This window comes from Mixophyes fleayi, chromosome 11 (assembly GCF_038048845.1).
Source record: "Mixophyes fleayi isolate aMixFle1 chromosome 11, aMixFle1.hap1, whole genome shotgun sequence".
NCBI lineage: Eukaryota > Metazoa > Chordata > Amphibia > Anura > Limnodynastidae > Mixophyes > Mixophyes fleayi.
In genome coordinates, this window is record NC_134412.1 from 4,269,896 (window position 1) to 4,286,897 (window position 17,002).

A 17,002-nucleotide genomic window follows, 5' to 3' on the forward strand; every position below is an offset into this window, starting at 1 on the left:
ACTTAAATACCTCAAAGTGCATTATTTTAAGAGGGATACACTGAAAAAATAAAATATTAAAAGAAAAGCACAAAGCAACAGATACAAATGTGAGACCGACCAGGATTTTGGTTCCTAGAATTAGCCTCCTCGAAATTCCACATATATATGTCACACCTCAACACAGACACCACGGTATTCACAGGATAAATACTCGTCATCGAGGGGCAACTGAATGTTTACATACCAAATCCAACTAAAGACTGTAAGCTCACTGGGCCACAAATATTGATACTATTCGTTCTAACAGGTAACAAGAGTGTGAAAAAGCCATGAAACCCCAACGGAATCTCTGTAAATGCCAAACGGAGGGTCCCGATGCGGCCCCCATCACCATAGTATATCCTGGACTGGAACAGGCCCAGGTAATATACAGTCTGGTCAGCACCGGATTACAGTCTTACGCAGTAATTCAGTGCACAGCCAATGATACAAACTAGTAAAGGTCATTTAGAAGTGATAACACTGGCTCAGCCAGCAAATTAGAGGAATAAAACCCTCACAGAGATACGGGAATTAATATGTTAGACAATAAGTTTATAAAACAAGTCGGAGCATGCTGTAATACAATGACAGGGTAACCCTGTGTGCTATAGTCTGCTGATAGCTCAGGTAACTAAACAATACACCTAGCAATGCCACAAACACAGGACATTAACTGCTACAATGTGGAATTACTTCATACTGCTGTCTGTAGGAACAAACATGGCCCAGAGACTTTCCTGCCGAGAGCTTTGATCACCATTCCTGAGCAATACGGTTTAATGCTGGATGTATTCAAATCTGACCCAGTCAAACAATGGAACCTATGCTGTAAGGATACAATGTTCCATTTATTAGGGATAGATACTTTAGTATACCATAAATTACAAAGCTTGGGGACAGAAGACAACTTAGAACAATGCAGGAAAGAACCTCTTTTTTTTTTGCACAAAATGTAATTGTTTAATGGAAGAGACTCCTGGGGAGGTCAGCAGAAGGTGGGATGGATAGAAAGGAAATAGTTATGAATTTTCATTCATTAAGGTTTTAATATGATGTAAATGGCCCAACAGTCTGTCCTCGAGTATATACAGGTCTGTTTAGGGAATTAGGAGACTCCGGATCTGTAATGACAGCCAAGTCAAAAGTAAATGTTTAGACACAAGTTCTCATAGTCAGACAGACCATGATATTGAATGTACCTTTATATCTATAGCCAGACATCGTCCACTGCAGGGACACCCAGTAGGGGCGAATAGGAAAACTGTTTCCCCCACAAATCAAAGTCTAATATGAAATATCACTGATGCTAATAAGTTCCTGATATTAGTGCATATTAATGAATGTTCTATTCTAGGTTCAGTGATTATATAGCAGTCTGTGGTACATTCAGACACTAATATACACACTCCTGATTGAAGGGACAGTGACCTGTACACAGAGTTTGCATTTAGTGACATATCCTGAATTTCACGTTTGGGGGGGGGTTGTCACTTTCAGGAGAGCGAACTTTGAACTTGAGTCTCTGCAACGGTGTAAGTACTACTGCTCCTGTCCGTGTGACCACGCCGGGCGTTACAAGCTGTTAGGTGGATACCTCGGATTTATACAACGGTTTTCACAAGGATTCAAGACGGTCGTGCACCGGTCACCAGTGAGGATGTGACAAGAGAAACATCCTTAGGAGGTACAAGGAGACCAAAATTCACATTACTGTCCGGATGGGCTGAATCACCCACCGGTTACCAGGTTGACCTCAGCCATCCCAAAACAGACACATATTTCACTGTGACGCAGATATATTTGGCACCACACCAACAAACTTCTCACGCTCCACGGTGCTCCATCCTGCTGAAACAATCCGAAACCTTCTCAGGAAAATATTCACCATCCACACAGCCTGGGGACATTATTTCAGCACAGGTAAAGTATTTAGTTTAAGGCCAGTCACGAGATACAAACGCTTTATTCAGAAGAGTGACAAGTGCTAATCCAGACAGGCCACTGAGTAAATACCACTTAGTCTCTGGTGGGTTCAACAGCAAGTTACTAATCTACTATTTAACAAACCAATGCAAAATTGCAAGGATACAGTAATTCGGAGCAACTGCAAATATGTTTTTATTGCTTAAATAGCACTAGATTGATCAAACATCATTTTGGATTGCTGATTAAGTGCTGTGCGTTCTCCCTGAACACTTGCACTTTTTATTTTTGTAAATAACCCCTTCCCTGTGGTATTTCAGTAATGTCTGTGATCAATGCTAATAAAAAAAACTTGCAGAAAAACTTTTTTTTTAAAGGTCAAACCAGAGTGTCCACAATGACCATGGCCTTGTACTAACAATTGTAGGAACCCCTGTACAGAGTTTAGAAGTTATTTTGCTTCCATGAATCAGACAAGCACCATAAGTATCTCTGACTGCAGGGAACAATTTCTGGATGTGACTCAGGAACGCAGGATACGTTTCCTGCGTATTTCCCATCTCTCCAGAGAAAGCATCGGTGTCTGCCACCCAGGATCTGACCCACAGGACGGGAATGGGGGGGGGGGGGGGGGGGTCATACACAAAATTGGGTTCCAGCTAAGCAGCAATAATTCTGGACCTTGTGAGATCTTAACCTGAACACTTTCAAAATCACCTTAAATACTTAAGTTACAGTTTCTAAGAGAGCTCAGATCTATGAAGTATGATGTGTTCCCAATAAGCAAAAGCACTCAACAAGGTAACATCTATATTTACAGATTTAGAAATGGTTGGATATTGTTCCTGCTAATGAAGGGTTAAGCATCAATCTGATGCAGAATAAGAGGGATATAATAGTATACTCAGGCAGCAGCTGTGCTGTAATCTGTGCAGTTTTACTCAGCGTCCAAGTATTTATAGACGAGGAAACGCAGGAATCGGAGTCTGCTCTAACATTAAACTCTCGATAGATATATATATATATATATATATATATATATATATATATATATATATATATATAGAGATATAATCTCGCACACACACACACACACACACACACACACACACACACACACACACTTATTGTCAGGTCAGTACTCAGTGGTTACGGCTGGTTCTCAGATGCTAAAAAAACAAAATCCTGGAGACTTCCATATGCTACAAATACACAATTTCCAAACTGGAAACTACTTGTACAAACACAATGATCTTTGATACATGAGTCCTGGATTAACCACTTGCTGACTGAGGATGCTGGATCTGTCCTACAGGATATCCAGCAATGTGTGACCCCAAGACCCTGATCAGACATAAGTGGTCTTAGATCTTGAAAACCATACTCCAAGAATCACCCATTTCTCCTAGTATATACTTAGCACATATCTGCATGGTATGGTGATTCCTACTAACAATAACCAGAGCCACACACATTATTCCTATTTTAGCATTCCACGTGGGAAGAGTGCGGCTTAATTATAAGCCAACTGCACTGGTTTCCTATCTAGACACAGATGCTAAATTTACAGGCGCTCACCATCTGGTCCTCTATCTGATGCAGACAGTCCTAAAACTATATACTGAAGCTGCCTCATACTTAATATAGATGGAGTCTATATATACTTTCAATACAGCAGCCCTGCCCATTAAACCCCATCTATACACTGAGCAATCTGCCCTGAATTATGGTCTTTCAGGAAGAATTAGGCGAAGACAGATGGAGAAGTGAGTTATCCTCACATGTGGGTGATGGGGTGACTCAGTGGTTAGGTTTCCCCAGTCCTGTCACCCTGAGAAAGTGTCAGCTGTAATCTCAGTCAGCACAAATCAGGGGAAGCTATAATAATCACTGCATCACAGTCACTGCAATAATGTAATCACAGGGTATGTCTGTCTCACAAGATATCTGCATATAAGACAGCATTATATGGGGGGTGATACTGCACCCCAGTACACGGTGTTTACCAACAATGCAATGACAGGAGTAGGATAAGAGACAGTATGTTGGGGCTGTGGGTATATAGAGAGGGATTAGAAGTTGGGCTGCAGGATCGGGGGTGTGGCAGGATCGGGGGGCACTTACTTCCTTCTGTACTCGTCCCTCTCCCTCTTGACTTTAGCCAGCACATTGTACAGAGCTCGGATCTCTGGGGTGATGGTGTCTATCTGGACGCCAACTCCATCTGGATGTGTCCAGGACACCCCTGGCCCCTGCAAGGTCTCCAGGCCACCCCCTGTGCGCCGCACGTGGGTATAACTCCAGATGGTGCCCGGCATGCGGCTGTACAGCTGGTTGGCATTGGTCAGCTGGGGCACTGGGGGCTCCGGGTCAGTCTGCACCCCCTGGTCCCGGTGGAAGGTCTTGAAGCGCATGCGGCGCTCCTCCTGGTACTGGGAGTACTGCTGTTGCAGCTGTTTCTCCAGCAGCCGGTTGCGTCGCTCCAGCTCATGCACCTTGGCCAGGAAGCATCGGAAACGCACGTTCAGGGTCTTTAAAACGTGGATATTGGAACCCAAGTCATTGCGCAGCGCCATAGTGACAGCGGTGCCCGGGGCGGCTCCGGTCCCCGGGGGGGACTCCAGGTCCCGCATCATATCTCCAAAGACCATGGAATTCATCATCCTGCCTCCCATCCGCGGCTGCGGCCCCGTGTCCCGAGGATGGAGCTTCCTATGCGGCTGCTGCATAAGGCACGTCCATGGCTATCACCGAGAAGCCGCAGCTGCTGCGCTTTGTAGATCGCACAGAACGCCCCCGATGCCTGGCACGCCCTATAGCGCACGGCAGGGCCGCCCTGACCCACTCCCTCTGTGCACTGCTGATGGCTGGGGGTGGGACGGGTGACATCAGTGGTCCCTGGGCAAGGACAGCGGAGGACTGACACATGCACAGTGTGATTATATACAACATACACCCTGTATAGGCGACTGTGTGCATGTGTGTGATTATATACATACACCCTGTATAGGCGACTGATTATATATATATATATATATATATATATATATATATATATATATATATATATATATATATATATATATATATATATATTACCAACCTGGTTAAAAATTATTAAAACCTTCCCTGTCTATCCCACACGCTAACTTTGCTTTAGCAACTATGCCACCACCAAGGTTTTTTGTGAAGAGCTGACACTATTACCCAGGGAGCCTTTGGTTCTCCCTTTAAATTAATTATCACAATTTACTTTCATCAGAGCTATCATAAACCAAATGATCTCCTCTGTTTCAGCTGTGTAGCTTTCTAATACCAAGTCTGACATGTGAATTTCTAATAACAGAAATGTGAATTTTAGGGGGGTATTCAATTGACTGCGTGATCGCCAAAAATCGAGCGCTCTAAAAATATTACCGTTAATACGGTAATTACTCGCTGAAAGCTCCCTGAGCTGCGAGCTGAAATTCAGCGAGTAAATTACGGTATGAACGGTTTTTAAGCGCAATGTTACCATATTAACGGTAATAGTTTTAGAGCGCAAGTTTTTCGGCCGTCAAGCCGAACAATTGAATACCCCCCTAAGTGTTATTTAAAATGGAAAATACATCCACAATGCTTACAATTAAAAAAACAAAACAAATGACATACAGTACATATAGCTACAATAGTGTCTGGTAAAATTCAAAGGAATAAACAGAAATGTTAAAACTTACAAATGATCACTTTCTGCGCTGGGAGGACATGAATAAAGAGACACTTCTCAATAAGAAATTGAATGTTGGAGAAACATCTGCAACAGCTGTACTCCCAGTACCAGGAGAAGCGCTGCATGATTGTCCACCGGGAGCAGGGGTGCAGAACGCCCTACAAGGAGGATATTACATCCACACAATAGATCATAAGTTTTCCTTCATTTACACACCAGACATAAGTATGATACTTGAGAAAATATGACATTTTTGTGTGTCCTTATTTCTCTTCGTTCACACTTATCCCAGCTGCTGATGTACTGATAAAACCTTAGAGATTTCAGAGGCCTCAGCTTTTATGACCCGTGCCATAAATTGGGACTAGGCACTCATCTGAAACCAATGTCTGAAGCTCTATCCATAAATACTTCATGGGGAGAAAAGAAGGATTTAGAAACAAATCAAAAATATACCTTAATTTAGCCTCCCCCTTACAGGTTTTAACCCCTGGCTGGACACAGAGTTCCTCTGAGCCACATAAAGTTTTATGTGAATAGCAATTAGCTTACATATGACACGTATGCTCATCAACATCTTTTTGCATAGCATCAGCAAGTTCCATAACACTGTACAATTATATTGTATAGGTGACTACACTACAGGTGTGTTAGTGGCAGGGCTGCCAGCTTAGGTCCTCTACCCTGTGCCCACACTGCCAGCATAAATCCCCCATGCAGTACCCGCACTGCCAGCATAGGTCCTCCACCCTGTGCCCACACTACCAACCTATCCAAACAATGAAGGACGTGAATCTAGAGCTGACAATCACTAGGTACCATTATTAACCTCTGTGTATATAGTTTTATATGTCATATAGAGCTGTACAGTGCTACAGAGTATCTAGTCAGACTGACACCCACACACCAGTACTAACTGCACATCGTTCTGATGGACGAAGGACATATGTAGAAACTTTTGGGAACCAATGAAAGAATTTCTCTTTTCGCCCTTATGTAGAACATAGAGAAGGGAACGCGGCGTTATACGTCTGGTCACTGTGTGTGGAGAGTGGACGTGAAATCTCTCGTCCCTCTATTAGTCCATCTCTACATTATGAATGGGGCAAAAGGTTTTCAAACCAGTTCCCTGGGTCAGTTCTACTTGAACATCAGGGTCACACTGACCTGGCTGCAGGGGTGCAGATAGGGCACAAGCAGCTGCCTCAGGGTGTACTGTTATCTGATGGGTTTACATTATTTTTTTAAGTGGTTTGCACCAATTGATCGGAATATGTGGTAATGGTTATAGAGTACTCCAAAGCCTATATAACAATATTCATCTTATTACCATGTACATGTGGTTACTAGCCTGAGCCTGGTGTGTTGAGGACTTAGCGATACCCCTGCTGCCTGTTCCAAGATGAAGCATGAGGGTATCTGCACATGGCTGTCCGGTCCCCGTTGCCCCAACACTTCAGTTCCAGCTCAAACAGAACTGATCTGAAAGTGCATCATAGGGCAACTCACACAGAGGCCTGGGGCAACACACACACACACACACACACACACATATTATATATTATATAGAAGTGACGGTATGGAAAATTTAAGCTATACAGTTTTATAGCGAAGGGGGACGGGATGGGAGCCTCAATGACACAATTTGTGGCGATTAACATAATTTTGGCCCCTCCCCCTGTGCCAGAATGGCGCATGAGTCATCTTTCGACAACAGGACCAAATGACCTGCTCTGTAGCTCCCGTCCCCCTACATACTGCCAGGTCACACAAGTGACATCACTACTCTCCAATTAGAAGATATATTCAATATACATATAATATATTACCAGTGTCATCTGTCCTGGTTATAAATCACAACCAGATTGGGACGAGCAGCCTATGGCAATGAAGGGAAGATATGAATGACCTTGTCAGACTCTAGCGATAAGGGAGTAAAATCCCGTCTATATGTTGTAGTAATGGAGAACATACGGATGAGCTGTGTGCAGTGTCACATACCCACCTGGGGCCCTGGGAGCCAGGCTGTACCTGCCCAGGAGCAGACTGTCCTGGACATTGTATATAATTGTTGGCAGCCGTGTAATAAGTGTACTGCAGACACTGTTTAATTACATGGGAAGCTAATTAAAGAATGATGCAATGTCTATTTTCACTTATCATAATGATTTCCTAATTATCTAATTATAAACGAGCTGGTGGCATTAACAGGTGAGTTAGTAACAACGTAAGACCCACCCGTCTGCGAGGTGCGACACGTGACACGCGGTGTGTGTGCAAACACTGGGGGGGCTCACGTGCAGAGTAACAGAAATAGTATATTTATATATTTATTGTGTTACAGGACAAACCCTGCGCAGAGCGGAGACCCTGCATACATCCATTTCATTCTTCATGAAGACCCACAAGCCTGTAGCCCTGGTGTATCATCGTTACCTTATATCATATTACAGTACAGAATATGCCTACAGCCTATTGGGGATATTTTTTAAAGGAAAAACAATGCAGGTGACCCTGGCTAAGGTAGCCCACTATGGGACCGGCCCAGGTGCAAGTGTCCCCCTGTCCTCCAACCCAGCCTGCCAACTATTCATCTGCCCACACATTTCAAATTTACCTCCCCCTCCAATGAAACATGGTAACTCCTTTTCTATGCTTTGCTCTCCTCACACACACACACACACACACACACACACACACACACACACACACACACACACACACACCGAGGATTATTTCATGGCATAAAACCATGTGACACATGTAATTTTAGTGATGTATTATATAGGGTTAAATAGCATCCTTAGGGGTGGCAGTAATTACGCTTTGTGTGCAACCGTAACAAAATATGCTGTGTTTTTTATTTTTCTTAATTGTGGTTTGTTTGTTTTGTTTTTAGGAAAGTTTCATTTATATTGGAGAGAGTTTGTGGACCCAACAGGTACACACTTTAATTAAATTGGTTACCATATAACACATGATTGATGTGATTTTGGCTGATTAATGGAGGAGGGGGAGGGGGGGTCCAGGCTTTCTTGCAGGCCACAAACTCCCCAAAAATATTTTTTTTATTTACAATGAGGGGGGCGTGTTATTCATTTTAACACACAAGTTTCAATTTGAAATAAATGTCGTTGCTTGTATGAAGTCATCATGTATCCAAAAACATCACTACTCTCCCAAATGCTCTCTGCATATAATCAGGGCCGGACTGAGGGAATGGAGGCCCCTGTGCTAATGGGGCCTCCATTCCCCCGTGAGGCCCCCCCTGGGAGCCGCCCGCCGCCCCACGCGCTTACCTCCTTCCCCTGTCACTGTAGTCCCTCCGTGGCACACTGTAGTCCCTCCATGGCACACTGTAAGCTCCTCACGGAGGAGATCTGAGATCACGAGATCTTATCAGTCTCAGTAAGGTGATTACTGAGCGCCGCGGAAGGACTACAGTGACAGGTTCAGCAGCATTGATCAGGCTGGGGGCGCCCCCGCACCGATCAATAATGCTGCTGAGCACTTCCAAGGGCCCCCTGGATGCCCGAGGCCCCTGGGCTGTAGTCCAGTTAGACCTCGGGTTGATCCGGCCCTGCATATAATATAAGATAAAAATCATAATAATGATGAGAATTATATCTAGCACAGAGCTGGCCAGAAGGGAAGCTTTGGCGCTAGTTGGTGAGTGCCACATGTATTGCAATATGTGGAATGAACATTTTTATTTGCACAGTGCAGTCACACATCACTTTCATCCAGTTTTCAGTTTACTTTACATCTATTAAATACTTTTTGTAGAGCACAAGACACATACATATGAGAACCCGAGACAGAAGATCTCCTAAGGATCAGTATGTTACCACCAGGACCCCGAGCACACTGCAGGCCTCAGTGTACATCCAGTTAGCAGGTGTAATTTTACACCTTGCCAGAACCACGTTAGGGCAAATTTAAAATATGCGGACAAATTTAGAGTATGGAGGGGGGAGGGTTGCGTCCTAACTCCAAGCCGCACTGTACGACACAGCTGCCCAGTATCTGTCTGCTACATGCAAAAGTATATTCCCTGTATGCGATAAAAATTTTCATTTACAGCACCGAGCGCTGCAACAGGGCCTTGTTCATGTGCAAATATCCTCCAACCTCTATCTGTAAAGCTGTATTCCCAGGTAGGGTCAATTAATCTCTCTGCCCACCCCCAATGTCACATGACGCTGCTGAGGGGGTGTGGTCAAATACAACGCTGTAAGCTTTCCATTGGTCCATGCTGCCAAACCCTCATCTGCCCCATATATAATCCACCACTGCCAGGCCCCGTAAGACAGGACTGAGTCCTGGTACTTTGTACCCCTCCATCCATGGCTAACCTAGTTAAATTATAAATTGTCCTAATATGTACTGGAATGTGATAGTGGAACGTTCAATGAATCCCCCCTTTAGACAGGGAAATGGTACAATCCATTGGTCAGTTACAAGATTACAGGGCAGTACCATTGCACTCTCTAGGTGAGACACCTTTTCTCCTTAGTGATAGGATAAAGGATGATGCACGCACAAATTTTTGCATTTCATGAAAATGATTTAAATATAAAACATGGTTATAGCAAAGGATTATGGTCTAAGGTAATTACTGCAATCTTGGAAAATTCCAGGCCTGTCCATATATTATACTGTTCTATAATCCTGACAATACGACTTATTTAGAGATGGAATGGAAGTAATGGAAGATATTTGTATGACTACTTATTACTATGTTTAGGGAGATGATGTGACTTTCAGTTTAGATATTATCCTTTGCAATTTAGAGTCCCTAAAATTACCAAACCACTCTCTAACAATTGTTCTACTCCTCAGAGGCGGATCCAGCTACTCGTGTCTCAGATAAGGACAAATCCACATCATGCCACACTCACCACATCTATGTGCTCAGCCAGACTACGCGAGGGACTGGGTGACATTGGCAATAATCTGTTTCTTTCATTTGATTTGGGCTTCCTCCAGAATGAAATGCCTGTTCCCTGGTTGCAATGTATTGTCACATCATCATCATCATCATTTATTTATATTGTATCAGCAAATTCCATAGGTCAAAGGGTTGTTGTCTTGTGTGAATTGTGTACAGGGTGGTAATAGGGTAACCTGGGGAGTTAAGATAGTGTTACATTATAGTACATTAAAATTCTTATAAAAACGGTTACTTTAAACTAAAAAACTCCAAAACTATTATTAGGGTTCAAAGTCAGGAGCCCAGTCCAGGATAGCAATATGGACGAGTCAAAGTTACGGCCATAGCGGGGTCTAGCCTGGATTGAATCTAATTATAACCAAGGAAAATGCACAGAGGAACGACTAGACCATATACCATGATGTGATGCCCTGTTCGGCCCACGGTCACATTTGGTGTATGGCCCATTCAGTGTTATATGTATACCCGTGTGGTTTCTGCAGGACGTGCAAAACGAAACATTTGGCTAAAATAGATCCATACTCAGAATCTCCACAGAGGAGACACTCGTCCCACAGACACCTATACACTGGGTTCTCCACAACTAGCTGCCTCTTACAGAGATTGTAACCATCACTCAGATTGTAAACTTATTACGAAATTGTAAAATTATTGAGCAGGGTCGTCTTATGTCAGTCAATGTACAGCACTACGTCATCTGTTGGCGTTTATTAAATATTGGATAATAACAAATTGACAGGAGCCGGATTGTCCTATATACCAAGGCTCGTGCTTAGTGCTATTTTACATGTATCTCATCTTTATAATAAATAAGTTTGCTTATGTAGAGACGTCCCACTAATACTGTGCAATAAATCTACAGATGCAAATGAAGATATTCTCCCATTGTGGATAGTCTGTATGTTCCAACTAATACCCCATTCATACTGCACCAAAATCCCGGGTTTTTGCTGGGGTGAGCTCAAACGACCCGGGTCTTGGTGCAGTATGAATGGTACAAGTCAAAAATCCCGGGTCTAAAAACCGGGGTCTTCAACCCGGGATTTATCGAGGGGTAATTCCCGGGTCGGACCCGGGTTGCCTGCACTATGAATGGTGCAACCCGGGTTTTTCAACCCGGGTTGCACAGAAAACAAGCTGATTGGCTGTCTGCCTGTCTCTTTATTAAATCTAACAGTTAATAAGAAGTGTTCTTATTGCTCTAAACAAATTCACTGTCTGTTTAGAAGAGTTAGATTGCTTGGCTGGGTTGACCCCTTAGATACCAGTGTGTGAAGTGTTAGCTGTGTAGCTACCAGAGCACAGAGTGTGCACAATTGAGCAATTAAGTCATAGGTTTGTTATAGAGAAAAAAAACAGTCACCTTTCAATGACATCACCATTTTTCAGCCAATGAAAACTGCTCTGGTGATGACTCCCACAAATTGCCAGGGCACAGACTTGTGCAGTATGAATGGGGTCAACCCGGGAAATTCCCGGGTCCGAGGTGCAGTATGAATGGTGTTTCTGAGCTGGGACGCTCCGAGCCCCGGCAAAAACCCGGCTTGAAAAACCCGGGATATTGCCGGGGCGGCAGTATAAAAACGGTATAAGCTACTCACAGCGGTGTCACGTGTAAGCATATAATCCAGTATATAGTATAGATTACTAGGACTATTACGGTCTCATGGTTAATAAGGTAAATTGTAACCGCTGAGTGAGAATCAAACTCTATTCCGTTACCCTGAACTAGAACCACGTAATAACCTCTATTACTGAGATTTCTACATCTTGGACAAAATCCACAATCTAATACTTTAGCATTGGATCTATACAATTTATTTTGTGGTTTTATAAATTAAAGACAGAATGAAAATAGGACATCTGTGTTCCCATAATATCCGGTCGCACTAAATACAATGAATGAAAACGTATCAAACCGTCGCAGTAATGGCGGCCGCCGGTCTCAGTAATTGCGGCTGTCGCAGCTGCGTCACCAACCACATTGTCTGTAGAGTATAGAAACGTTCAGGATGGGGTTAGACTTAGTAGGTTGTGACCAAAGGCTGATGTTATATTATAAAGATTATTTTCACTCATTGTTCCAACAATAAGAATCATCTAGTACCAGTATTCTGTTCTGCTTTCATTGTTATAGGTATTATGTGGGTGTTTAAAATTATCTAGAAGAAAAAAAAAGCATTTTTATATAACAATATATGTTATTTATAAAATATAAATAATAAATAATGATAATATTTATTTTCTTTTGCAATACAATGGTTCCATCCATTTTAAATGTTATTTATTTAATCATTAAATTATTTTGCTTAGTTGTGTCTTCCTGGAACAGGAATCACAGGGGTACAAATATAAAAGTAGGATCACCCATGTGAAAGCCATGGTATATGTAATGTCTACAAGGTTATTACCGGTAATAAGGATGATACCGCTTCTCTTCATCATCATTTATTTATATAGCGCTACCAAATCCGCAGCGCTGTACAGGTAATACGCACACGAGTCTGACCTGTTGGAGCTTACAGTCTAACTTCCCTAATACACACAGACAGCAGCCTGGGGTTAAGTTTGTCAGAAGCCAATTATCCTACCAGTATGTTTTTGGAAACCCACACATGCACGTTGAGAACATACAAATTCCACACAGATAAGGCCTTGGTCGGAATCAAACCCATGATTCCAGTGCTGTGAAACAGCACTGCTAACCACTGTGCTGTCCTTTTAAATGCATAGGACGAAGCAATGTTGTGGGCGATTGAGGAAACTTGGTTTAAAGCCCCCTGAAGCTCCACCCAGTTTTTGACATCATACATTTCTCCCAAATTTTCAGCCTGCGAATCGGGACAAAGCGCGCTCAGGAGAAAGGGGCATGGCCACAATACACAAGGGCGCAGCCGAGTCACAATGTCGTCCGTGGGCGTGTTCATCGCTTCAGAAACTCTGTCTTCAGAGTTTGCAGAGACGGGCGTCACTATTTCACGGTAAGATTGAACTCTCTCTAGTGATTCACGCGGGAGATTATCAGTGGTACCACTTATAATTACTTATTCACGTGATTAATGCTACCGTGACCTGCAGGATTAATTACTTCCAATTATTAAGCTATTTAAAATAATATTTATTCGTTAATCTTCTCTATGGGGCATATTTAAGATGCACAGCTTATAGTTTTCAATCCTCAACGCATTGATAAGGGTTGAACTATCTTTCATATTTATCAATAAACTTCAGCAGGGACAGCAGTCACATTAAACTGCTGTCCCTGTGAAGTTTATCACTTCCTTTCTGCAGCCCCCTCAGTGCAAAGAGAAGGGTCTTCATGGCATCTTCCTTAAACTCGTAGTGCACATGCGCCGGCCGTAAATACCGGACATGCGCACTGAGAGCCATTGTAGTGTGAGTGACCGATGAACGCGAGTCATGTGACAGGGAGGGATCACATGATCCCGCCATACATGCGCTGTGCAGCTCTGCTCTTCGGATCAGAGCTGTCCTCAGTGAAAGTTTTCATTCACTTACGGGGACTGCTCAGTAAAAGGAAGAGATGCACAGCAGCAGATCCCTATGATATCTGCTATGCAATTAATCCCCAAAAACTGATGTTTTTCGGGGATTTAACTGAGGATTTATGTTTGATAAATAGACTCCGTAGAACACACTCCGCAACGTCTTCCAGCCGGTCCTGAGGCCTCACCCAGCTCCCCTGAAATAATATTCATTGTAATCTGTACTATCTGCTTATGCTTTATATAGGACATACTTTCATGTATAAGGATATCAGAACTTATAGAGGAGTTCTGTCATTATCCAAGGTGACTTCTAGTAGTCAGTAGGGTGTACATTAATCCTTATATAACGCACGTTTCCTGACAGACACTGAAGTGATGAGGTCACACCTCACTGATTATAAGCAATGACATCAGGACTTATAATTTATACATACAATATGTATAAACTCTTGTAAATGATATAACATCAATTGTACACCAGATATAAACTACAGGGCAGCGGTGGAGCACTACATCATGGGGCCCTGCTCTAAGTTCTGTTATAGGGCCCGGTAATGACATCAAACCTCATGGATTATAAGTGATGACATCATTTTAGTGTCTGTGCAATCCGTTCGCACAGACGCAGTCTCTGCGCAGACAAAGGCGAAACTGCGGCACAAACAGGCGACCGCCAGAGAAACCAGGTACATTCTGCAACTATAAACGCTATAGGGAGGATCTGTATTATGAAAGGTTGGGACAGCGTTGGTACAGGAATTCTTATTATAATATCTGAATATAGACATGGCTGCATAGTGGTAGAATATAAACTTATGTCCTCCACTATTTCTACTGGGGAAAACATTAAATAAAATCAAGATTAAGCCATTTCAATGTCGTCCCCTGCACTGTGTGGCTGTTTGCCTACATAGTACATCCATCTTACATATGGATCTCTATACACTTGCCACAGCTTTGTCTTTGTCCTGCAATGTATAGAAGGAATGAGATGTATCCTGTCCCACAATAGAGGCAATGCTCACTCTTCTCAGAGCAGAGGGTAGTGCTGGGAGAGGTACACTGCCCCTAACTTGTAGCACCCTTGGGTTAATCACCGACTATAGTCTCTCCCACCTCAGGGTACTGGGGGTAATCAGTAAACTGGTGCCCCCGCACATGCAGGTCTTATTGCGGATGTAGCTGGTGAAAATGGCACAATTACCTCCGAATAGGCGACTGGTCATCTTAGTTGGATAAAATAATGAGGGATATATATTTATACAGACTCTTGTTTTTCCACTTCAAAATACTTTAATGCAACCAAGTGATTTGTGCTGCAAAGTTTAAACTCCCCTCATTGCCTGACAGTAATAACACCTTCACCTCAGTTCTCTGTGGAAGCCAACAATTGGCTGAAGAGCTGACACTCACTCGCTACTTGCGCACATTCCGTATTAAGTGGCAATTCACAACATTCCATATCATTTGCATGAAGACGTTGAAGCCCCAAAAGACAACTCAACGACTTCCTCTGAATGAAATCATACAGATACAGGTTGTCAGACACTACTTGTTATGCTTAACGGGGCAGGTTGGGTTAATCTCTTCGAGAAGTACAGAGAAAGGGGCAATAAAGAGTACAGAGGTGTACCAAGAGTGGGTGCGGATATGGAACAATGCAGGGCCGCCCAAACAGGCAGGACCACCAGGGTCAGGCTGGGCTAGGGAGCTGGGTCATCTGCATTTTTTCCCTTTAAAATGTTCCTAATCTGTTGAGTGGAGTCTGGACCCCTGAGCTAAAATTGCCTAGCCCTCCCCTGAGGACCATGCGTGTATTGAAGAGGACCCTCACCCTACTGAGCGCAGAGCGGGGCCCCTGACAGAGTACCAGCTCTTTGCTGCCCCCAGCTGTGTGTGTTTGGTGTAAGTCACCGACATTCCTGGCAGACAGGTAGAATTAGCTGAATAATCACTGTCAGATCAATAGCACCGAATACCTGCAATCATTTTCCCACTGCCTATAACGTATAATCATTGCTTCTCAGCTCAGGAACGATGCAGCAGATTAGCATAAATTATAGCAAGTTAGGCAAAGAGGAAACAAATTAGTGCATATTTATAACAGTTACAGGAGACGCGGCCTCCTGGTCATTAATCATGCAAATCTGTGTTCTTTAAAAATGGTTCAGCAGTAACACCCAAAACAAACATGTAAATGAATGTTAGATTGGATAATGAACATGTTCTACACTAAGATAAGTTGCTAGGTACACCCACAGTGACAATGTCATCACGTGGGGTGTAAGGACAGACTCACTCTGCCCCCTAACGTGCAGAGACCACCCCCCCCCCCTTTCCCTCCTGCTGAAGTGCCCAAGGCAGCTACAAACTGACCTTACTGGGCTTAAAAAGCAACTCAGAGTCCCAGCCCCCAGTCAGTCGGACTAACATAAAGACTAATTAAAGGACATTTATTAACATAACTCTGAAATATCTGATTCAGTGCTCAGTAAATACTGCCCATTGTGGAGCTCGGGGCTGCTCCTGGCTCCCACTGTCCCAGTACGGTTGTGGGGGCCCCGAGTGGCAGCGATGTCAGACTTAATAAAATCAGCACTGCAGGAAGACCAAGATTCAAATAATATTTTGGGAGCCCAGACCACCCCATAAATACGCTTAGGCTGGGTACACACTATAGTGTTTTCAGCAGTTAAACAACTGATTGATCAAATATAACATAAGAGTGTACTCTACAACGAGGAAAGATTATTGTTCCAAAGCCCATCGTATCTTTAAACGAGATTTGTAAACTGAAGTAAAAATCACGTTCAAGGATGGAACAATGTCGTTCCAAATCTGCAGTGTATATGCACTCTGCAGAATTGGAACGACAATTTACCT

At 43.2% G+C, this 17,002-nt stretch overlaps 1 protein-coding gene and 1 long non-coding RNA gene across 3 annotated transcripts in view; one reads left to right on the forward strand and one right to left on the reverse strand.

Moving 5' to 3' along the window:
- IFFO2 (intermediate filament family orphan 2) overlaps nt 1–4,716 on the reverse strand; it is a 43,888-nt gene extending 39,172 nt beyond the window's left edge. For both annotated transcript variants that reach the window (XM_075190712.1, XM_075190711.1), the window contains exon 1: nt 4,072–4,716. In XM_075190712.1, the coding sequence (XP_075046813.1) occupies nt 4,072–4,676 (605 nt within the window). In that variant the 5' untranslated portion in view covers nt 4,677–4,716. The remainder of the gene's footprint in view (nt 1–4,071) is intronic.
- A 3,834-nt stretch (nt 4,717–8,550) lies between these two features.
- Nucleotides 8,551–10,676, forward strand: LOC142106729 (uncharacterized). The gene is made up of 2 exons (XR_012679765.1): nt 8,551–8,597; nt 10,499–10,676. It is a non-coding gene; the product is annotated as an uncharacterized LOC142106729 (long non-coding RNA).
- The last annotated feature ends 6,326 nt before the right edge of the window (nt 10,677–17,002 follow it).